This window comes from Pholcus phalangioides, unplaced genomic scaffold (genome assembly GCF_987345545.1).
Source record: "Pholcus phalangioides strain wild (caught in Gottingen) unplaced genomic scaffold, Ppha-v1.0 ptg000003l_1, whole genome shotgun sequence".
NCBI lineage: Eukaryota > Metazoa > Arthropoda > Arachnida > Araneae > Pholcidae > Pholcus > Pholcus phalangioides.
Window position 1 is genome coordinate 56,712,129 of NW_028301596.1, and position 22,952 is coordinate 56,735,080.

Below are 22,952 nucleotides of genomic sequence, written 5' to 3' on the forward strand. Positions count from 1 at the left end.
TCGAATTTTTAAAATAAATTGAAGGCGCTGAACTAAAAATGTATGACGAGTTGAGAGTGAAAAATGATCTTCCCCTTTCAAAAATAAATTAAAAATATAAAAAACCCTTATACAAGGATAAACTTTTATCTTTCCCCTTTATCGGATCATGTAGATTACCTGAAGACGCATTAAACAGTCATAGTGCTTAAATTTATTTAGTTATTAATATTTTAAGAGAATCCGATCCGGCAAAACACATGTTAAGTATAGGGAAAAGAGCGGTTTGCTTGGGCTTACTTGTCAGCCCATAGGGTTGCCACAACGGCTTCAATTTTCGTTCCTGATGTCACCTCCTGTTATTCTTTCTTCCATGATGTACTACATTAGATCAGTCAACTTCACCTTCACGCATCTCCACCCATGGTACAGCAAAAACTAACGAACAACGCCTCCTTCCCTCATTTATACTATCCTTTACCAAATTTTCTTAGATTTTTTAATTCAAAAATATCTTAGCAAATATTGGGCTTAGAAACTTTTCAATATTTTTGTTTGCCTCAGGAGACAGGGCAACAACTTTCTAATTGGAAGTTGGAGCGGTGGAGGGGGGGGGGACCGTGTAAAAAATTTAGATTTTTTATTTTGATATATACACACTGTATTCTCACTCTTAAAACTGGTACAGGGTAATTTTTTTAACGTCTTTTGAGCATTTTCAAAATTTGAATCGTATCTCTACAATGGATGGCTGATGGGATAAAGGCTGCATTAGCACTTACACAACACCCTGTACAATAAAAATTTAATTTGTACAAAAGCGTGACATCAAACATCAAGTTTCCTCAAAATGCATCAGTTAAAAATATCTATTCTTGATGCAAGAGGACGTAAATGTGGGGTAATACGAGAGTCAAGGTATTTAATACTTCTAATAGAGTCTGTATTTAATACTTCAACTTATAATGGTCATATACAGGTCAATAGTATACAAAATCAATATTTTACAAACGAGTCAATGTTTTTGAAAAGCTTTTTATTCTTTGGTCCATGCATCGAAGCAATAGCCAAGCACAACAAAAAAATTAAATTGCGCACAAGTTTTAAATAGTTACAAGCAATGACTACACATAAAATATCTGCTCGTGGGAGGGAAAAAAAGAAACAACAGAACAAATAAGAAAATATCACATGTTCTTCAGTTCAACCATCTACTAATAAATATCGGAATCTAGAGATATTTGCTCGGCCTGTAATGCATTGGGAAAGATTTTTCTGGTTATGTTGATACAAACCTCAAGAAAGGGAAGCTTCAGTATCTCTACTCAGCGTTGTATGCTATTAATGTGTGTGTGTGATAAAAAAAAAAGGAGTGTCTCTGGTGTATAGGTAGCACACTCATCCGGTATGCCAGAAGACCCTTGTTCAATCTTTTCTCCCTAAGCTAAGGTTCGCTTACACATAACCAGAAAAATCCCTCCCCAAAAAAACCAGAATTATTTGCAACACTTTTCCTCATATGCATTCACTAGAATTGTAACAATCAAAATTCACATTGAAGGGAATTTCGAATATAAATTTTTGCAATCCAAAAATATCACCAATTTTTTCATACCAGACATTCTCGAGGCACATTTGAAGACGATTTTGATCGCCTTTCCGTGCAAGCATGAACAAGCACATGTGCTAAGAAAAGTAAAAAGTTTACCCATGTAAAATTATTTGATGCAATTCTTTTTGATGTTGTACTGCAATTTGTACAAATGTGTTCTAACCTTGCATTAAGTAGATATGGTACCACTGTCCTCACAGACATTGGTATATTTTTCAAATTAAAACGAATATTTGATAATTCAGGAACACAAAATGGTACTGTATAATTAATATACTTAGATATGCAAGCAAATACAGTGAAACCTGTACGAAATGTCAAGAGACTGAAATAATATTCCGTTTTAGACAGATTTCTGTTTTATAAAGGTGTAGATCACAGTGCTAATCGTTGAACAGACTAATTTGATTCCATTTAAGACAGGTTTCCATCTCGTACAGTGACTGTCTTAGGCTGGGATTACACTATAAAAGTTTGATAAAATCTCTTTTATAAAACTTGAAAAATCTAACCAATAAAGCTCATAGGTTACATTCGAGTAAATTCAACCAATAAGATTATTGGTTGAATTTTATAAAAGAACTTTTAGAAAACTTTTATAGTGTAATCCCGGCCTTAGACATGTGTTTCACTGTATACGTAACAGATGGTTACATTAAAAGCAGATTAAACGTTATTGCACATTCATAGACAAGTCACTCGATAATGCATATTGTAAAATCAGAACACGTCGAGACAAAAAGATACGTATATCAAGATGAATGTGTAATACTGAATCTGTTATTAAAGGATACGTCAAGTAGAAAAATGAACAGAGGTGGTGACTACTCAAATATTTGATGGGGTAACCAAGAGATGGCAGCACTGCATTGTTTGGTATTTTAATGTATGAAGTATTTGAACTACGATCAGTCTGAAGGGGTAGGGCCACAACTAGTCAACATTTACTCTGTCGTCTGAGACAAGTATACATTTTGGCATCCCATCACTGTAATTTTAACCCTCCATTGGGTGAATCTAATTTGTGAGTTGAAGTACTCATTTTGTTTTTTTATTCTTCGTGCCTAACATCAGGATTTACAGAGAAAGGACCTTTACCAGAACTTCTAGTTAGATTCTTGACTCGCCATTACTCACACAAAGGTATTGTTTTTCCCTCCGCACTGTTGTTCTGCAAGAAGCATGTTAATCTGGTAGATAAATTGCGCCTGATTACGTCAGTAGTTTTGATTTCCAAATTTTTCCTCAACATCTCTTTTTATATACTTGCAATAGTTCAGATATATATTATATTTGAACATACCTACAACATTCTTCATTAATGGGCTGGAACATATGTTTCAGCCCATTAATTCAATGATATTGATCACTATTTTCTGTACAATCTGTGAGATGAATTGCATCTAATCATGGCCATGAAAAAATATATATATATCGAAAACAAACTTTTGTTATTGTAAATTGCAAGAAAATATAGAAAAGTCACATAAAAATGCAGATATAATCTTAATTGAGTAAAGAGTTGTTTAATGTGCTTTTCCTTAACTTTAAGCAGAAATTTAAATTTTAATCTCACAGATGAGTTGCGCCCAAACGTGTTAGAATTTGTATTGCACCTGACCGTGGGTTAAATTTAAAAAAAGAAAATTTGATGCCTTTCCTGGTTCAGTGCCAGGGCACCAGACTCTCCCACTTTGGCCCCAGCCGATCATAGAGGAGCCTCGTGATGGAAATTAGTATGGTAAACTAAGTAAACTGTTCTCTCATCCAAGCTCACACAGACCCTCTATTATTAAACCCTTTTTAATCGGGTTGCTGTATTTTTGAAATATATGACATCCATATTTGTTATGGGCATCTTTTTCTCAGCCACCTCGTTTGGCATTTTGCCTGTTGTGCCGTTGTATTTGTATAAACCACACATGTACCTTGTTCATATTCCTCTGCAGAACTTCTAATGAATTGGTACATGTTGGAATGTATGTGTAGTGAACCTGACGTGAGGTTTGTTTATATATGTGCAGTGCCATCATCTGCCATCAGTTTTTCTAACTGTGGGTGAAATGTAATGATTGAATAATTGTATTATTGTAGACTGTTACTCTCTATGGCAAGACTTTTTTAACTGAGAGATTGGCCCGCATTTGTGCCTCAAAGTTGGGAACCACAGAAAACCATCACAGACTCTCAAACCTGCCCACGGACCCCCACTCCAAGAGGTCCATTTTCCCATATTTGTCAAGCATTAGTTTAAAAATAACCACATTTTGTGCTTTTATCACCACCTCTCGGTCCGCCAATTAAACATTGGAATTGTTGTCAGCTCTGAGCAACCCATTTCGTATAGTATACCGATATGCATTTAACACGTAGAAAATATAAACAATCACATCAATCTAAAAAGAATTTTGTACTTGGATACTGTGTGGAATTTCGTGAAGCTCATGTGAAACATTCGAACAATCGATATATAATATTGTGCATATCATTATATTACAAATCACTGGTTATAAATAGAGAAGGTCATATTTCAATTACATGCACCATTCATATAGTTTACTAAATGGCATATGGAAACTGTAAACTTCATAGAAATATCAACAAGTGATTGATTTTTTGTTTTTTTTTTGTTTTTTGTTTTACAAGAACTTCTGAGGAATGTCATTAAGAACAGAAAATCATGTTTTTAATTTTGAAATCAAATGATTGGGAAGGGGGAACAATGCTGTCTATTAAATGCTATTTGAAGGAATTTGCTTCAATTGTACTTAATAGACTTGACCAATGAGCCATTATGATGGGAATGAGCTAAATGCACGAGGCCAGAATTGCTCCATACTGCGAGAATTTCCAAACACTTTTCCATAGGAAGTATTGTCTGAGGCTTTCATGGCCAGCGTTCAATGAGTTACAAACGGTTTCTGGGCTGTTAGGTCAGGGTCCAAGGCATTTTTCTTCCTTACCTTCGTCTATGGCACATATCTTTTGAGGTTAAACCTACATGTGTTGTGTTTAACAACAAGCAAGAAAGCCATCATACATCTAGTGTCGCCGAAGTGTTCTTCATAAAGACTTCTGAGGTCCAATGGGCCCACAGATTGGCTGGCTTGAGTGGATGTGTCATGCTGATTGGCTGTATGTGGGGGTCTAGTGGCGATTTGCTGTCGAGGTCATTTCCTCCCTACTCCTCATTAGGCTCTCTGTACCACTGAAGTTTCCAGGACACATGTGGAATGCATTTTCATTGTCTCCTACTTTTGATTTATGTTGTGCTTGAATATTTCAATTGCTTCTCTATGAAATTGAACATAGTAATGCACCTCGGACTAAACCCCATACACAACACACATGAAAACCAGACACGCTTTCAAAAACCAGCCTCTACCAGGAGTCGAACACGGCCAATCAGAGCACAACATATCCCCTGAAACAAGCCAATTCAGCTCTTTTGTAGCTCAGTGGACATCCGAAGTCTACATGGAGAACAACTCGAGGACACTAGATGTACACCTTTCTCGCTCGTCGCAGAAACATACGTGTTTAACCTCAAAATGCCTACCACGGATGTGGAAAAAATGTCAGGAAGAAAATGCCTTCGGTCATGGCCTAACAACCCAGAAACTATTTGCAACTCATTTAACTAACCGTTTGAAACTTTTTTTTTGGTTTCACAAACATCATAATGTACCGTGTTTGAGAAAAAGCTATGGCAGTAGCAGGTATCATCATACCTGTAGCAAGAGCCAGCATTCCCAAAAACTTTGCTCCAGGCATCCATGAAAATGTGGTTATAAACCACTGGTCAAAAGTTTTTTTTTATGAATGAAAGAGAAGAGCTGTTGCGGGAACCATAGAAGTAAAACTGTGATATGTGTGTGTTGATCGCTATCAAACAATTACAATGTCTTCTGTAGAAAAGAGGATACATATACAATTGTATGGGAATGACATGAAAGTCAACTTTTTTGAACACTTTGTGCATGTATATTTGAAATATGATAAAAAATGTAATATGATAAAAAACAAGCTTTCTATATCACAAGTAAATATCAAATCATTCGAATATGAGCCAAAATGAAAAAGACAATACCATGGTACTGCGAGTTACGAGCATACCAAATTATGATTCCAAAAACACTTCAACTGTCAAGATTAAAAAGCACAAGCAAAAAGATCATTCAACATACAAAAAGCTTGTGAGCCCTCACTTCAAAGACTGGCAGAGGTTATCACACTATAATTCATACAATTTGTGCGTTTGTCTCACACAAGTAACGTTTTTATTCCGCGAAGATTACACTGTACAGTAAAAAATAACAATCCTGCTGATTTTTATACGTATCATTAACATCACAGGGGTAAGTATTATTTTTGAACAGGGAAAATTCACTCAAAGATTCAAGTGATTCAAAGCAAATTAAACTCGTAACTCGAGAGATACCATTGCAGTTTCATGTCTTGAAAAAATAAATCAGGAATATCACATGAATGTAATTATTGGTGCATTGATATAAATATTTCCAACCATACACAAATCAAAATATTCATAAACAAGGCTTGACAAATCAAAAAAGAAACCATTTAGGCACATAGCCTAATTTCTTAGGAGCCCAGCATGGCATTTTTCTCAAATGGTCCTAAATAATGTTTTCTTTTAATTTTCCCATGTTAAAATAAGTAGCGTAATGAAATAAGAAAATTTTATGTCACCCTTAGACTCTAATTTAGCAAGCATGTTTGGAAAATTTTAGGCACCAATACTGATTACCTAGTCGGGATGGTGCCTGGGATTTATCCAGCCCTGATCATAAGCAGATACAGGTTCGAGCAAATTAAACAAGGTGGAGCAGATCACAGTAGAACAGGGAGTGATTGTCTACCTTTGCCCCGACAGACCAGTCACGACCCAGGCTCTGTCCCTCCAGGGATATAAGCCTTTCACCCTTGCGGGTTGGGTCGCGCTGGGGAGAAAAACTCATCTCTGCCTCTACCGGGAGTCGAACCCGGGTCCCTCGATTGCCGGATGAGTGCAAAAAATGCGGCCAAGACAACGGTGCCGATATGGTTCTGCAATAAATATGGCTCGGAGCAAGATATAAGCGTGCCTCACTCGATTGGAAACCCCAAACATATTATTTTCGAATATCTTAGCTTAAATATTACGCTGGCGTAATGGCGGTGGTTACAGTTATTACTTCTCACTCGCTTCTAGATCCATCCATTCTAGATGACGCTGGGCATTCATACGCGCATCCCTGCATTCCTGATTAAATTTTAAAGAGTGTGGATACCAACAGTGAGGTATGCCCTGATCGGTACAATATTATTTTGAAAAAGAGTCCGGGTTTTAGTCCTATCTTTGCCCCAGCACCTCTATCTGCCTATGCACAGTGGCATATTTACAAGGATGGCGGCTTAGCAGGCCCAGGGCAGCAAGTTCAGAGGGGGCAACAAATTTGGGGAATAAGTGGCCAAGAAAATTATTAGAATGGGAGAAGGATGGCAAAATATGTACAACCCTCAATTAATCTGCCTCTGTCCAGACAGCAAGGGACTAGATCAGTGATTGACCGAAAGAGTGTCCCAGAGAGTTTGTAAACTCTTGAGTGTGCAAAAAAATGACTTGGAGCATGAGCAAACATCTGCCAATGACCAAATGAATGACTTACAGAGCAAGGGATCAGGTCAGCAAGTGACCTAGAGCATGTGTAAGCGTGTGAGTGACTGAAACAGTGTGCATGCGCATGATCGAAACAGTGTGTGAGCATGTGTGGGACCAAAAGTGTGCAAGCATGTGAGTGACTGAAACAGTGTGCGAGCATGTGAGTGACTGAAAGTGTGCAAGCATGTGAGTAAACAAAATAGTGTGCAAGCATGTGAGTAAACAAAATAGTGTGCAAGCATGTGAGTAAACAAAATAGTGTGCAAGCATGTGAGTAAATGAAACAGTGTGCGAGCAGGTGAGTAAATGAAACAGTGTGTGAGAATGTAGTGACCATAACAGTGTGCAAGCATGTGAGTGAACGAAACAGTGTGTGAGCACGTGAGTGACAAAAGCACAGTGTGAGCATGTGACTGACAAAAGCAGTGTGTGAGCATGTGACTGACAAAAGCAGTGTGTGAGCATGTGGCTGAAACAGTGTGCGAGCATGTGAGTGAACAAAACAGAGTGCGAGAATGTGAGTGAACAAAACGGTGTGCGAGTACGTGAGTGACTAAAAGAGTGAGATTAACATAGATGAACTTGCGGGGGGGGGGGGAGGGAGGAAACCAAGCCGGTTATATCCCAGGTTGGTAAATTCGAGAAAAGAGTAATCAAGAAAATTAGACTAGAATAGAAGAGCGGTACAATTTGTGTAGCCCACAGGCGGCAAAGCCATAAATTCACCTCTGCGCCACTCATATAAGTAGTTATGTGGAAAGTTACATAATCTAGTAAATTTGTCACAAAAGAAATAAAATGCCAAATTTATGGTTTCATTAATTTGCATTTCCTGAAGGGGTCAGAAAAAAGCCCAAATTCCAGTTGGGCAGGCCTTGGTATTGCATGGAACCTGAGCCTAATACAGCAATATCTCACACAAGTTCTGACATTTGATGATAGCCAAAAAATGAATAAATAAATAGACTAGAATGAATTAGATTTCAGCAAATCAATTCGAATATGATACCTCCAGCTATTTTTGTCTACAGTAGACTCTTGCTAATCCGGTACATCCGGACCAGAGTGTGACCGGATTACCAAAATTGCAAAATTACTGCAATTCAATTGAAAAAGTCCATTTAAATAATACAAACTTCTGCTCAAAGAAATGCAGACACACATGTCTTTCCCTCCTATGGGCTAAAAAAAAAACCCGCCTAAAAAATGCCAGACTAGCGTAGGGCTGGATCGTCAAGTGTCTACTGTATATAGCTGTTGCGATTTTCGATATGCACTTTCTGTAATTTTAACCTGCATCTCGAACCTGTCTACAACCTCCTATAGAATAAAGAAGCTGAAGAACTATGCCAAGGGTGTTCAACCTTTAGAAGAGTATGGGCCACTTCCCTGATTTTAAAATATGTTGTAGGCCACTTAATTGATCTGGAACAGTACAACAGGTTACTTAAGTGATCTGTAAATGTGCCACAAGCCCCTTTAGTGATCTGGAACTGAGCTGCAGGTCACTAAAGTAATCTGAAAATATACCTCAGGCAACGTAAGGGATCTGTGAATAAGTCACAAACCACTCAAGTGATGTGGAACTCCACCGCAAGTCACTTAAGGGAACTGGAAATGTGATGCTTGAAATGTGTCAGTTCATTCATACAAAATTAGGGTTGAGGTCCCAAGCCACATCAGATGGCTCTGAGGGTCATTCTTTACCTGCAGGCCATGTGTTGAGCATGTATGAACTAAAGTTACCTAGCATTATGGGATTTTTGGCTGCAAGTATCACTAAAATGTTTCCAGACAATGCGCATATAGCTTGCATATATGTTACTTGAAAATAAAAACTACCGAAAAAAAATAATTTAAAGATAAGGTGAAGTGAGGAAAAAAACATTCGAGCCAACTTTCACCGGAATGTAAAATACATGGGGGGAAAACATCCAACAACGACATGTTCGTTTTCAATTGAAAAACTGATATATATGTTATGGTAAATGTGATAAATCACAAGCACCAGGTTTGTCATGGTGACTAAAAACTCTGTATTGGCACCTGAAATATTCTATATATATATGTTATGGTAAATGTGATAAATCGATTATTATACTTAAAAGTCCATCTTGGTAAGTTTGATAAATTTATCATTTTAACTGGTGATTAATAATAACCAAGTGTCATTGGTAAATTTGATAAATCCAAAAAAAAAATTCCAAATGAGTCCAGTATGTGTGATGAATATGGTCGGACCCTGATATAATAACAAATTTTACGATTGCACCCTGATGTAATGATACAATATATGTATGAGTTAGGCCTATCATGTATAGCAGGAGACTGGACAAGTGCTAGGTTGCCGTGGCAACTAAAAAATAGGTATTGGCGCCTAAAATTTTCTTTGTGTAGTTACTAAATTGTAGGCTGAGAGCAGCACAAAATGTTTGAAATTTATAGCAGCATATCTGCCAACATGAAAGGGGGTGACTTATGTCCTGAAAAAGTCAAAAGAAGCATCACATATTTTAGATCCTTTTCTTTGGGTAAAACTTTTTTGATGCCTTTTTTTTAATGCCTAGATTTTTTTCGCGATTTGTCCAGCCCTCATATCATATATACAGTATGATTTATCATGTGTACCAATGGCACAATGATTGGGTATTATGCATAATCGCTGACAAAAGTGGTAATTTTTTCAGTACTCGTTAAATTTACCAATGACACTTGGGTGCTATGCATAATCATTGGTAAAAACGTTTGGGTATTATGCATCGTCACCAGTAAAAGTGATTAATTTAGAGAAATTTATACAATTTGAAAATGACACTTGAGTACTATGCATGATCACTAAAATTTTTTTTGTGTGGTTACTAAATTGTAGGCTGAGAGCAGCACAAAATGTTTGGAATTTATAGCAGCATATCTGTCAACATGAAAGAGGGTCACTTATGCCCTGAAAAAGTCAAAAGAAGCATCACATATTTTAGACCCTTTTCATCGGGTAAAACTTTTTTGATGCCTAAATTTTTTTTTTTAATGCCTAGATTTTTTTCGCGATTTGTCCAGCCCTCATATCATATATACAGTAGGATTTGTCATGTTTACCAATGGCACAATGATTGGGTATTATGCATAATCGCTGACAAAAGTGGTAATTTTTTTAAGTACTCCTTTAATTTACCAATGACACCTGGGTGCTATGCATAATCATTGGTAAAAGCGTTTGGGTATTATGAGGTCACCAGTAAAAGTGATTAATTTAGAGAAATTTATCAAATTTGCCAATGACGCTTGGGTACTATGCATGATCATTGATAAAAATGCTTGGGTACTATGCATGATCATTGATAAAAATGCTTGGGTACTATGCATGATCATTGTTAAAAACACTTGGGTATTATGCATAGTCACCAGTAAAAGTGATTAATTTAGAGAAATTTATAAAATTTGCCAATGACGCTTGGGTACTATGCATGATCATTGATAAAAATGCTTGGGTACTATGCATGATCATTGTTAAAAACACTTGGGTATTATGCATAGTCACCAGTAAAAGTGGTAAATTTAGAGAAATTTATAAAATTTGCCAATGACACTTGAGTACTATGCATGATCACTGATAAAAATGCTTGCGAACTATGCACAATCACCGGTAAAAATTAATTTTAGGAAATTTACCAATGATACTTGGGTACTATGCATAACCGCCTGTGATTATGTATAATAACTGGATTTATCACATTTACTGTAACATATACATTTCACAATTCATTTCCTCAGTACTCATTGGTTACTCCAAGTCATTTTCTCTTAAGCTATCATGTCCATTAGTATATAGCAAAGTATATCAAAGCCTTGGCAAACAGGATCCATTAGCAAAAGGTGTCATCTTTGTTATGGGAGGTTCAACTGTATCGTCTTACCAAGATATTGTTACCCGACAAAACTGGGATGCCAATTCTTCATCACCAAGAGAATATAACCATGGTAACCAACAAGTACCTATTTTTGCACAAAGACTGGCAGTAAGAAAATAAGAAAAGTATTTGAAATGAATATAGGCTACCATATATATACATGGTGAACTAAAAACTAAATAAAAATATAACAAATATACTTGATGATATATATACTAACAATATTGTGCTACTAATTCCCCCCCCCCTTCCCTAGCAATAATGACTAAGAAAAATAAACTTAACACGTATTCAGTTTTTTGATACACACATATATAGAATCAAATCATTGATGCAGTCTTCACAGTTTGCACAACCTCTTGTCTATTTTTTCGCACACGCATTTCATGGTGGCATTAAATTCAATTGGTTTGCTAGCATACAAGAAATGATCTGCGTCTTGAATGACGATAACGTCCACTTCAGACCCGTTCCTCATTGATTTGATCTTGAACCCAGTACCGGAGTCGATGAAAGATTTTGAACCATAGATAAAAGTTATGGGAATGTTCTTGTCGACGTTAAATCTATTTATCAGTGGGTGTAGGGCCCATCCGAACGGTTTCGACATCATCTTGAATGCCACTTCGCCACTAGGGGTCTGCGCGTTACAGTGGTAAAGGTAACTGGAAACTATCTCCAAGTCGTTGGTGACAGGTCTAAACTTCTCCAGTACGTCTGGTCTCATCTTCCTTATCACCGTAGGTCCGAAGGGACCAGCGAATCTCAGGGCAGCGTAGGGATTGAAATATTCATGGAGAATTCTGATGACCATGTTGTAGAATGTTGTCCGCTGGTGTTGGACGATGGCTTTGCTCTGTTCCGGAAACCCCCAGGGATCCACCAGGATGAGGTGGACGATTTTCTCCGGGTACTTTATGGAGTACGAGACGCAGATGTAGGCCCCCATACTGTGGCCGAGGAATATAAAAGACTTCAGGTTCATCTGTCGGGACCACTGCTCTACGCTGTCGACGAGCATGTCTTCGACGTCACTGGCAGAGCCGGCGAACAGCGGACGTGAGCTCCTGCCGAAACCGAGGACGTCGATCGCGTAGACGACCCGGTTCTGAGCGAGGCTGTCCAGATTCATGACCCACAGACCGATCCCGCCGCCCAGGCCGTGCAACAGCACCAGGGGCGCGTTCTTCCGAGCCTCCTCGTCGTCCTCGTTGATGACCAGCGTCCGGATCCTGTAGGTTTCGCTCTCGCTGATCTCGATGTCGACGAACTTCAAGCGGTAGGGATGCTTCACCAGCGACAGGATGTCCCGCTCGGCGTTCTCCAGGGCTTTCTCGGACGTCGGGCACCACTTCGGGAAGCGATCGTAGAGCCAATTCCACAGCGATCCGTTCATGATCGGTATTAACCACACTCGATCACGACAAAACGAGAGAAATGAAAAAACAACTACAATGTCTGTCGTCTGCCGGCCTGAATTGCTACTAACGGTTTGAACTTTGATTTTTGGACTTTGCTCAGAAATTTATGATTGCGTCCGTCCATCGCAAGTAATCGCCGATTTCACGGACAGGAGACACTTTGGAATTTATTTTTTCAAGTAAGAATTAAAAAATAAATGAAACTGTACATAATTTATCTAACGAAAAAATTCATATAATTCAGAGAATATATAAATTTAAAAACAAAAATTCATCAAATGTACGAGACAATAATAGTCATGAAATTTTCCCATAAAACATTATCAAAAATACGAAAATCAATTAATTACGCTCATTTGTGTGATTTTTAATATTTTCCTTCCATTTTTTCATCTTTTTTGTTCTAGAAAAGAACCCATCTGATCTTGTACAATTCGTATGCCATATCTTGTTGAAATAAAACGGTACAATGTGTGATAACGGGAAAAAAATTGTATGAAGTCCCTGAAATAACCACTAATAGTTCATAAAATTGAAAAATAAATATAAAATTTCCATCATTTTCAAACCTGATCAGAGAAAGTAGCCAGAAGACAGGGTTGGTTGCTCGATACCAAAAAATGAAACATGGGACGCAACTTTTTGAAGCATTATCAAGTCAAAGTATAGATGACAGCACAAGTCGTCATGAAGATCGAACACGATTTTATCGTTTACGAGTTTTTTGTTTTTCCTTTTCCTATCCAAATCAATAAATTCAGTTGATTTGTTAGAAACACTAAAGATCAAAGCATACGGAATAGTCTAAGAAAACGGTATGTATAGTCAGCAAATTATTCCGATGAAATCCTGGATTTATTAAGTTTTAATTCTAAATTAAACAGACGAATGAAAAGGTTTCTTTTACTTTCGATATTATCAAATACAAATGTAAACTCAACTGGGATTGGATAGTTCTTTCCAGGTACGCGTGGGGCGGGTTCGTAGGGAACGCATTTCTATGAACATGGCAAACAATGACGCAATTATGAATTGCATATGATTCTTAGGAACTTTTTTTTTATTTATTTATTTTCCTTGTTGTGATTAGTTATTGTTCGAGTTGTTTCAATTGAACAAGGAAAAAACAAAAAGAGAACTCGATTTTACCGGTTATCTTCAGGGTCAAGGGAAGTTAAGGTACGCATTAATAAAACATCGACCAAAAATTATTTTTTACTGTATTTGAGAGAATATTTGTTATCGTTGAGATTGTGTTGTTATCGGTGCCTCGTATTTTTTCGAAGGTAATGTTACAGGCAATATTCGGATTCTTTTCACGAGGCCAGAGGCAAATCATGCCGGTCCAAGAACCCAGAGAGACTAACGATTCCCTTTGGACATGGATATCTGGAAGGCTACAGTGGTGTCCAACGTCACAGGAAGCACTGAAGACAGCTGAGGAGAACATATTGTCATTCGTCCGCAGCCCTCTCCAACTGAGTTACGTTGATGTCACGCACAGAGACAAGGAGTGTCGAATCCGGACGCTCGCCATGAACGTCGAGGATCAGGGAAACGAGGGAGTCCGGAAGCGAACGACGCCCCTGGTTATGCTCCACGGATTGGGATCCGGAGTTGGTCTGTGGGTGCTGAACCTGGACGCTCTGTCACAGAATCAACCTCTGTATGCAATGGATATCCTAGGCTTTGGACTGAGCTCTCGCCCGTCTTTCCGTGGCGGAGCCGAAGAAGTCGAGAACCAGCTGCTGGACAGCATCGAGAACTGGCGCGAGAAGATGAACTTGGAGAAGTTCATTCTCCTAGGGCACAGCATGGGCGGATATTTAGCGACAGCATACGCTATCAGACATCCTGATAGGATCCGTCACTTGATCCTGGCTGATCCGTGGGGTTTCCCGGAGCGTGATGAGACGGCATCGCTCCGTATCCACATACCTCTCTGGGCCAAAGTCGTCGGCTCTATCATGAAATATTTCAACCCAATGACTACGTTGAGGATTGCAGGACCGTGGGGACCGAAGATCATCAAGAAAGTGCGCCCGGATATCATACAGAAGTTCACCATACTCGTGAATAATCCGGACGTCATATCGGATTATATATATCACTGCAACGCCCAGAGTCCCAGCGGCGAAAGCGCCTTCAAGACTATGTCTGCAGATTTCGGTTGGGCGAGGATGCCAATGTTGCCTAGGATCTCGAATCTGAAAGAAGATGTGCCGATAACGTTCATCTACGGGTCAAGGTCATGGATAGATTCAAAGTCTGGTTACGCTATTCAAAAGATGAGGGGCGAGTCTATGGTTAACGTGTTCCTGGTGCCGAGGGCTGGTCATCATGTTTATGCTGATCAACCGGAATTGTTCCACGCACTTATCGAGGACATATGTGACAAAGTTGAGAAGGACATGCGAGATGAGGACTACCACATCGAAGACTACGAGTTTCTAAATTATGTCTCGTGATTATAATTGTTTTACGTTTCATTATACACGAAAATTACATTTTTAGTTTATATTATGACATGTTATTTATTTAATTTCATTACTGCAAGTTTTTACAGATTTTTAGACTTTTTTTTTTTCATATGTGAACAGTAAGATATTGAAATAGAAACAGCTCTTTTTCCATGTAGAAAAATTACGAAGTTTTTCATAAAAATGGCAGTTGCCGTCAGATGGTGAAAGTACGGTATATTATGGAAAAAATTTATTGTAATTTAGACTGTGATCGATTTTCAATAGGTTTCCGTCTAACAGAGTTTTGGTGTGTGCTTTAGCCTCCTTCAGAAAATGGTAAATTCTGCACTTGTTCCGCTGTATCATCAGCTATGGTGATCAAAGATTATTTCCCAGTTAACACACCAATAGAAAAAGATTGTGCAGAGCTGTTATAGATATTTTTGGACTTCTCTTTAGCAATTCTGGACTTTAAGCCCACTCCATCGAAAATTTGTTCGTATTTAGTTTTTTTTTTTTGTTAACATTTGAAAAATTATACGTTGCATGATGCCATTTTATTCGTATGTTATTTGTAATGTTTTTTTACAGTCCCATCACCCCCGAATTTATCCCAGAATAAATTTGGGGGGGGGGTGACATATAATGAATAGGCCACTTGCCTGGCACTGCCCTTGTTTTTGTCACAAAATGGTTACTTTTAAATGGCATTTGACACAAAATTTTAATTTTTTAGACCACATTTGAAAGAATTTAAGGATTTTTAGGTAACTTTTGACACCAAATCGCCGCACTAGGTCCCAAAAAATGCTCACTCTTTGGCCACTTTCAATGCATAAAAGGTGATTCTTTCTTAAATGCCACAAAAATTGTAACTTTTTGTTTTCTGTGCTTTCATGTAAATTGTTGCACAGAAACTATATGTGGGGTAAAATGCAGTCTCTTTGCAGTACATTTTAATTTAGACGCTCATTTACCCTTTAGAAATATATGTACAGAAGACTGCAAGAGAAGCGAGCTGACTTACATTTCTCAGCTTGCCCCCTCCCGACACCATGGGCGGAGATACGGGGGCGTGTCCCCCCCCCCCCCAGCATCAAAGGTGAAGTCGACAGATCTAATGCATATATGTATAGATGAATCGACATCATCAACTTGCCCCGCCCCCCCCCAGACTTCCAAGTCTATCTCCGCCTATGCCCGACACATTGCCCTGTATTGACGCATGGTGGAGGTTAAAGCGACATCCAGAATCACGTGCTAGTCCATACCATATCCACCCACATTGTTGGCAATAGGGCTTCATTAATAGTATGTAGGCTTACAATCGCACTCAGGGTCTGAGGGTGTCGAGAAATTTGAGGCATTTGGGCAGGGACAAGATTAAGCCCAGAATTCATTAACCAAATTGTATTATTGGCATAGGCAGGAGCTGGGCCAAAACTGCAGGGAGGTAATGGGCTATTGCCCCAGGTGGAAAAATTTGGGGGGGGGGGGGAATTTTAGCTGGGAACACAAAAACACCATTTCAAAATAATCAAATTTTACATTGGTTGGGGGAATCATGTTTGCTTCACCCCCAAAAATCCTACTTAAGTTCACTACTTACTCGAGTTCAAAATAAATTATTTAAGACTTTCACATTAGCTAAATATTTTGCTTTACTCATAAACTTGGTTGGTGCCTAAATATTTTTTGATTTGTCAAGCCCTGCGGTGTACCCAGCTCCTTATGTAAATCCATCACATCAAAACAATGGGGAGCGCCAGTAAATATCCTTAGAACTTTGTTTTGGTCTTTTTGGAGTGAATATATATATTTTTGTCTGTTGTGTAAGCCGCATTGGTGTAAACAGGGATTGACAAATTGAAAATGCCAGGTCCCCATTGTGACTATAAAATCTGTTGGCACCTAGAATTTCCATATGTGATGACTAAATTAGAGTCTGGAAATCGCGTAAAACTTTCTTTTTGATTTGTCAAAAACTTGCCTAAAGGAATTCTTATTTCCATGCATTTTGTTCACATGTGTGATAGATATCCACATTGGCAATGAGAGCATAATCAGTAGTGTTCTTGTCTTTCCAGAGATAATCGAGTCCAAGGTTGGATTTTTTCACTTGTATTTAAAGAAATGTTGGCTCTGAGCCGCATCATTCTCATTTTGTTACAAGAACCAATCAAATGGAAGTTGATCAGACTGATCGGTGGCGAGTATCGTATCTTTGCTTTTAGCTGAGGACAGGATGGCAAACTTGAAGGATTTCTACTTTTCTATTGAAAATTGTGACGCAAGAATTTCTGTATCAAGGTTTTTAAATGGGAATAATAATTATTCAAAGTATAAAGGATACTGGTTTGAATGCAATGTAATCACATGATTACATAGATATGTGCTAGCCACAGAATCGGAGTTGATCGAGCTTGGCTTCCATTGACTACTTTACCACACATCAACTCTCATGATATAGCAATTTACTTCCGAGCTAGTTTTCCACTATGTATCAGTGGTAGCTTCAGGCTCGATAGAGAAAAAGGAAAAAAGAACTTGTTACTTATGTTTTTTACCCAGGATGAAACCTGCATACCTGACGGCAACTGTCATGGTGGCAAACAACCATCTCTTACCACTGCACCACTGGTAAAAACCTGCTTTCATTGACTCGAAACAAAGCCACCACACTCTTTGCAGATCCCCACAAACACTGTTGCCAGCACTTTTTATTGGTCAAACAAATTTTGACCACTGGTCCACAGCTTAGCATGATAAAACTCGAACCTAACATTTTTCCCAAGCATAAATGCAACTCCATCTTTAATCATGATTATCTCTGAACAGCCAAGAGAAAACCTCATTAGCTATGTTCTAGCGTTTCTCAAATTTTTGTAACCTGTACTCTTCGTGTCTTTGATATTGTTTTATTAATGACAAAATGTTTCAAAGTAGTGAAAAAGGTAAAATTACAGTACTCTTGATAATGAGGCCATGCGCTAATCTGATCCATCCAGTAATTCAGCGTTTTTAGGTGATTATTTTTTCTGAGCATTTGAGAGGAAACATGTCTGTGTACAGAAGTTTATATTAGACTTTTTCAATGAACTTACAGAAATCTGTCATACTCACATAATCTGTCAATTTCTGTAATCCGGCACACCCTGGTGTGATATGTGCTGGATTAGTGGAGTCTACTGTATTTCCACCAAGATTAGCTGCTGCAGATGTTAACCAAGTGTAAGAAAAATAATTATTCCTATAGACCGTGGCTCTTCAGACAAAAATTGAAAAGGTCTATAACCTTACCACTGGTAAAAATAGCCTACATTCTGTGTAACAAATTATTGTCAAAATAGCACCAGTAAACATCAGAAATAACAGGTTGTTACATCTGCCCTCCAAGCTTATGTGATCTATATTTAATTTCATTGAGAAACTATCCGTACCTGAAGTGTTGTTGAACGTAATTCATATTCTAGTGAAAAACACTTTATTTCAAATTTTTACTTGGAAAGCTGTTTGTCTTGACTATTTATAGCGGAAGAAAACAATCTATACAGTAATGTGAATGTTTAATCACTCGTATGTGTATATTCAGCTTATGTTTGAACAAATCTAGCGACTACTTAATGACATTCAATTGTTATGACGTTTTGTTAGAAAATAAAAATATTGTGTTTGAAAACTAGCTATGATTTTTAGTTCTTGTATAGTTAAAGTCTGGTGTAAATGGTTACGGCACGGATCCAGAAAGATGTGTCGGGAGGGGCTAATTATGTACGTTTGAATCATTCTGGGACACAAATTTTCCCATATTATTTGGCTGTTTGAAGGAGGGATCGTTCCTAATAGCCTTTTCCACTGGATCCGCACCTGATCAAAGGCAGACATCTTCGCTGCAAATGGAGTGAAGGCAGACATCTTCAGCTATAAATGGAGTGGAGGCAGTCATATTCAATTGCAAATTGAGGAAAGATGAACATCATCAGCTACGAATGCAGCAGATTCAGATATTTGCAACTTCGAATGTAGCGAAGACAGACATCTCGAGCTGCGAATGGAGCAGGGACTGGCGGATCCAGGGAGACATGTTTTAGAAGCAACTTATTGTGTGGGTGCATTGGATCATTCCATATTTTACAGGACAGACAAATTTACCCCATTTTATTCGACATGTTGCAACTATATTATTCGACTTAAGTGAGCGATCGCCTCTTTCTGTATCCTTGCTTGGACAAGGATCGTCTTATTATGAGTTCTTTGCAGCCAGGTGTTGATCTAGAGGGAGGAAATCGCCTGCTCCAAAAGCTAGGAGTACAATATAAAGTAGTGGATCTTTCCCTTTAAATATAGGGCGTATATTCGCCATACATCACTTACTACCACTAATTCTCTCTCCCTGACATGTTCCCCTGGATCCCCACCTGTTTGCCGCATGTGATCTGTAACATTGCTCAGTCAGCCAAGACAATCTAGCTGAGCTGGAAGACAGATGGCAACACCAGCATAATTCATACAACATATATAGGGTTACCAGATTCAAAAACTGAGAAAGTTGAACGCCTGTGCTCACACCTTTGATAATGTCACTTCCCCCTTCCTCTACCTTTCACAACAGATGGCGCCACTGTAAGGACCCAAAAAGACCTGATGACCACAATTTTCCTCAACTAAAACAGAACCACTAAAAAAATAAAAAAACAATGATTGCCTCAGTTAGCTTATAATGAATTGTTCTTACTATCTGGACAGTTTTATTGCTTTATGGCCTTTGCCTGGATCATGGTGAGTTTTCTCTGGCCAAAAATTTTGTCTAAGCTTCCATAGCCTTTACCCCACAGAAGTTTTTTTTTCTTTCGTGAGCATTGCTTTTTTGCCAGAGACGATTTGCCATAGAAATCAGCATTGAATGTTGCTTGCATCCTATGTCATTTATTTCTGAATGGAAGAGGTAACACCCCTCCCTTTCCCCCCCCCCCCCCACTTCAAGCAAAAAATGGTATTCTCAAAATGGATATTGCAGTTTTCTTCTTTTCAAAGCGGTTTTTCAACCTGGAGCAAGCTGGCTGAAGGTTAAAAGTTAAAATAGTGTCTGCCCAGCTTGGAGGCAACTATAGGGTTCTTGCATTTTGGGAACTTTGTTTGTGATTGGTCAAAGTATGCGCACGTGTGGGGAAAAAAACAAGATATGTGTTTAAGAGTGAGAAAAAGGAAAATAATTTCAGAAACCTGAAAAGGAGGGAAAAGGTGAATTTTCTAAAATGTAGGAGGCCGCTTAAAATCACATCAAAAAGGATGATGTCTGGTAACCCTATGCAAATGCACGGCATGTACAGATCCATTTGAATTTCTGTCTGGAAACGTGTTCAAAGTGCATGTATGGTTATAAGTAGTATTTTCCATCATTATTATGTTGTAATAAATATAGTGAAATCTCGATATATCTGTGGGTATCTTGATACTTTGAGGATCACGGAAAAATATTTTAAAGGGATTATGGTTATATCAAGAGACAGCAGTTTAACTTTAGGGTATACACATGTCCAAACAAGACTTCAAAAAATACCATTGTAGAGGAATTTATCAGTAGTATCATTATAGCAATGTTTCACTGTACCTGATATTAATATTGTTGTAGAAGGATTTGTCGTTATATCAAATATCGTTTTATTGAGATTTCACTATATCTTTTATTTTTTCGAAACTTTCTTTTCCAATGATTCCTTCTTTCAATTCTTGGTTCTTGAATCTGCATTATCTTTCTTTCACTCTCCGCTATTGCTGATAACTTGAGTCTGGCATTTCAATGTCAATAATGTCATACATGTGCTTGAAGTGCTTCTGTCCATTTTTTTTCAGGTTGTCACAAAAAAAAACATGAGCTATCCATATCGTAACCAGACACCTTATCCAGGTGCAGGGTATCCATCACAATCTGGGTATCCGTCGTTACCCAACTCAGGTCCTCCTTATCCTGGTATGAATGTGCCAAGTGCTTTTCCACAGGCCAATCCTCCTTATCCAGTTCCAGGTAACCCATATGCGCCTGGCGCACCATCGCCTGGGTATAATCCCACCATGGGTCACACTCCATTTTTGCCGCCAGGTTATCCGACATTCCAGCCACCTACAGGCGGTTTTGCTCAACATCAAAGTGCTGTGCCAACTGGATTCCACTCGCAATATCCACCTGGAGAATCCATCGGTAGCGGGGCTTATCCTCCTGCTTCTCATCAGAATGTTTCTGATACATCTTCGGTAAGAGAAATTCTTACTTTATAGGAATATTGTGTTTCATTTACTGAAATTGAAAGCTTTTGTATGTTTTTTATGTGCTTATTATGTGTTAGTTAGCGCCTTGTTTGTTAATATGTCTGTCCTATTCAGGAGGGGATTCAAAATCGTATTTCGCTTGTTTTCACATGTTGATTCACTGAAGTAGGAAAATATACTTTGGATTCGATAAAAATAGACTTCTTTTGTACTCCTGTATGCATGAAAAAGGGATTGAATAAGTAGTTCTACATTAATTAAAATAATTCCCTGATTATTTTTTGTGATGTTTGGAGTAGAGTTCTGTTGTTTTTTCCCACCTGAAGAATGAAAAATGTTACTCTGCTCAGGGGTTTGTTTTATTGTTTGTCTATCAAATGTGGCCCAGGGCAGTTTTTCCTTCTTCCAATATGGCTCAGAAAACCCAAAAATGTTTGACACCCTTGCTATGGGAAACATCTATGTTGGCAGCCACTCCCAGACTTACAAATGTTCAAATTCAAATTTATTTCACCTACGCGTTACATAAGCACAAGAACTGTTAATATAGTTACATGAATATTAAACATACATTGATGTAGATGGGATAAGTGAGAAAAGATCATAGTATGATCTGATGAGCTCTCTCACGGGTGCTGTAGCCCAGGTCGATAAGTACCAAAGGATGTTTAGAGGTGTCCCCGAGTTCGATATCCAGTTCATTCTTGTCAACTTTCCTGACAAGGGTACAACAGAAATATTGACGTGACCACAGAAAAAGATCGCTACCACAGAGAGTCCCACATCAATGGGCTAGCGCACTAACCCCTCGGTAAGTATAAAAATGGCTGCCTTTCAGAATTGACAATAAATTGTTGGTCCCGGTTTAATTAGTCATGCCAGAGTGGCGCAGTGGTAAGATGCTCGTCTTCCACTATGAAGGTTACCGTCAAAGGTCCATAGATTCGAATCCGGGCATAGAACATCAGAAGCAAGTTCTTTACCTACGGAGCCTGGGGCGACCACCAATGGATGGAGCCTTCATTTCCCATCCAACTCCATTAGTTGGTAATTGCCATATGGTGATATATGACCAAAGTTGGTGTAGTAGTGGTCTAATTAGCCTTTGTGTGTAGAAAATCGTCATGGTGCTACAAAAATAATCAAATGATCGAGCTCCCTCAACCTGAGTGAAAAAACCTCCAGACTTCTTAAATTACTAATGGAAAGATTTGATGCCCTTGGTGAATTATGGATTGACCTTGGTGATGTTTGTCTAATTTTTTCGAGCAGACTAGCTCCCTCCACCACTTTTGTTTCTGATCATAAATTAAAGAATAGGCACACAATTTGGATGATTTTTACTTAGTTGATCCGAGTTATTGACAGTACTTGAAAAGGATTCTGTTTGTAAGTTAAAGAGTGACTATACAAATGCAGTTGGCTTTCAGTTGTTTTGTACCTTTTCACCTGTGGCAAGCACCATTTATTTCCATTACACCATGCACATAATAGACCAGTGACGAAAGCAATTGTATTGTTTGTTCTACACCGCATATACTGAAGAAATGAGATAAAATAGGGAAAGAGACCACTCACCGAGAGGCACGATTTCAACAAACCTGTTTGTTTTCACCTTGATCTGATTTTTGCTATGTGCTGATT

The 22,952-nt window shown here is 38.3% G+C and overlaps 2 protein-coding genes and 1 pseudogene across 3 annotated transcripts in view; 2 read left to right on the plus strand and 1 right to left on the minus strand.

Annotated features, from left to right (window-relative positions):
• Positions 1 to 994: 994 nt before the first annotated feature.
• On the minus strand, positions 995 to 12,636 carry LOC149088931 ((Lyso)-N-acylphosphatidylethanolamine lipase pseudogene; annotated as a pseudogene). Its single transcript, XR_016195136.1, has one exon. The product of XR_016195136.1 is annotated as a (Lyso)-N-acylphosphatidylethanolamine lipase pseudogene (transcript).
• Positions 12,637 to 13,556: 920 nt separating this feature from the next.
• The window catches only part of AnxB9 (Annexin B9), a 52,707-nt gene continuing 43,311 nt past the window's right edge, over positions 13,557 to 22,952 (plus strand). Inside the window, exons 1-2 of the mRNA XM_089250931.1 lie at positions 13,557 to 13,758; positions 20,895 to 21,293. Of these exons, the coding sequence (XP_089107057.1) occupies positions 20,913 to 21,293 (381 nt within the window). The 5' untranslated portion in view covers positions 13,557 to 13,758; positions 20,895 to 20,912. The remainder of the gene's footprint in view (positions 13,759 to 20,894; positions 21,294 to 22,952) is intronic.
• Positions 13,770 to 18,723, plus strand: LOC149088933 ((Lyso)-N-acylphosphatidylethanolamine lipase-like). Its single transcript, XM_089250961.1, has one exon. The coding sequence runs from the start codon at positions 13,869 to 13,871 to the stop codon at positions 15,045 to 15,047; it is 1,179 nt and encodes a 392-aa protein (XP_089107087.1). The 5' UTR covers positions 13,770 to 13,868; the 3' UTR covers positions 15,048 to 18,723.

Coding starts and splice junctions, on each gene's coding strand:
- LOC149088933 (XM_089250961.1), top strand. CDS start 13,869: ATGTTACAGGCAATATTCGGATTCTTTTCACGAGGCCAGAGGCAAATC.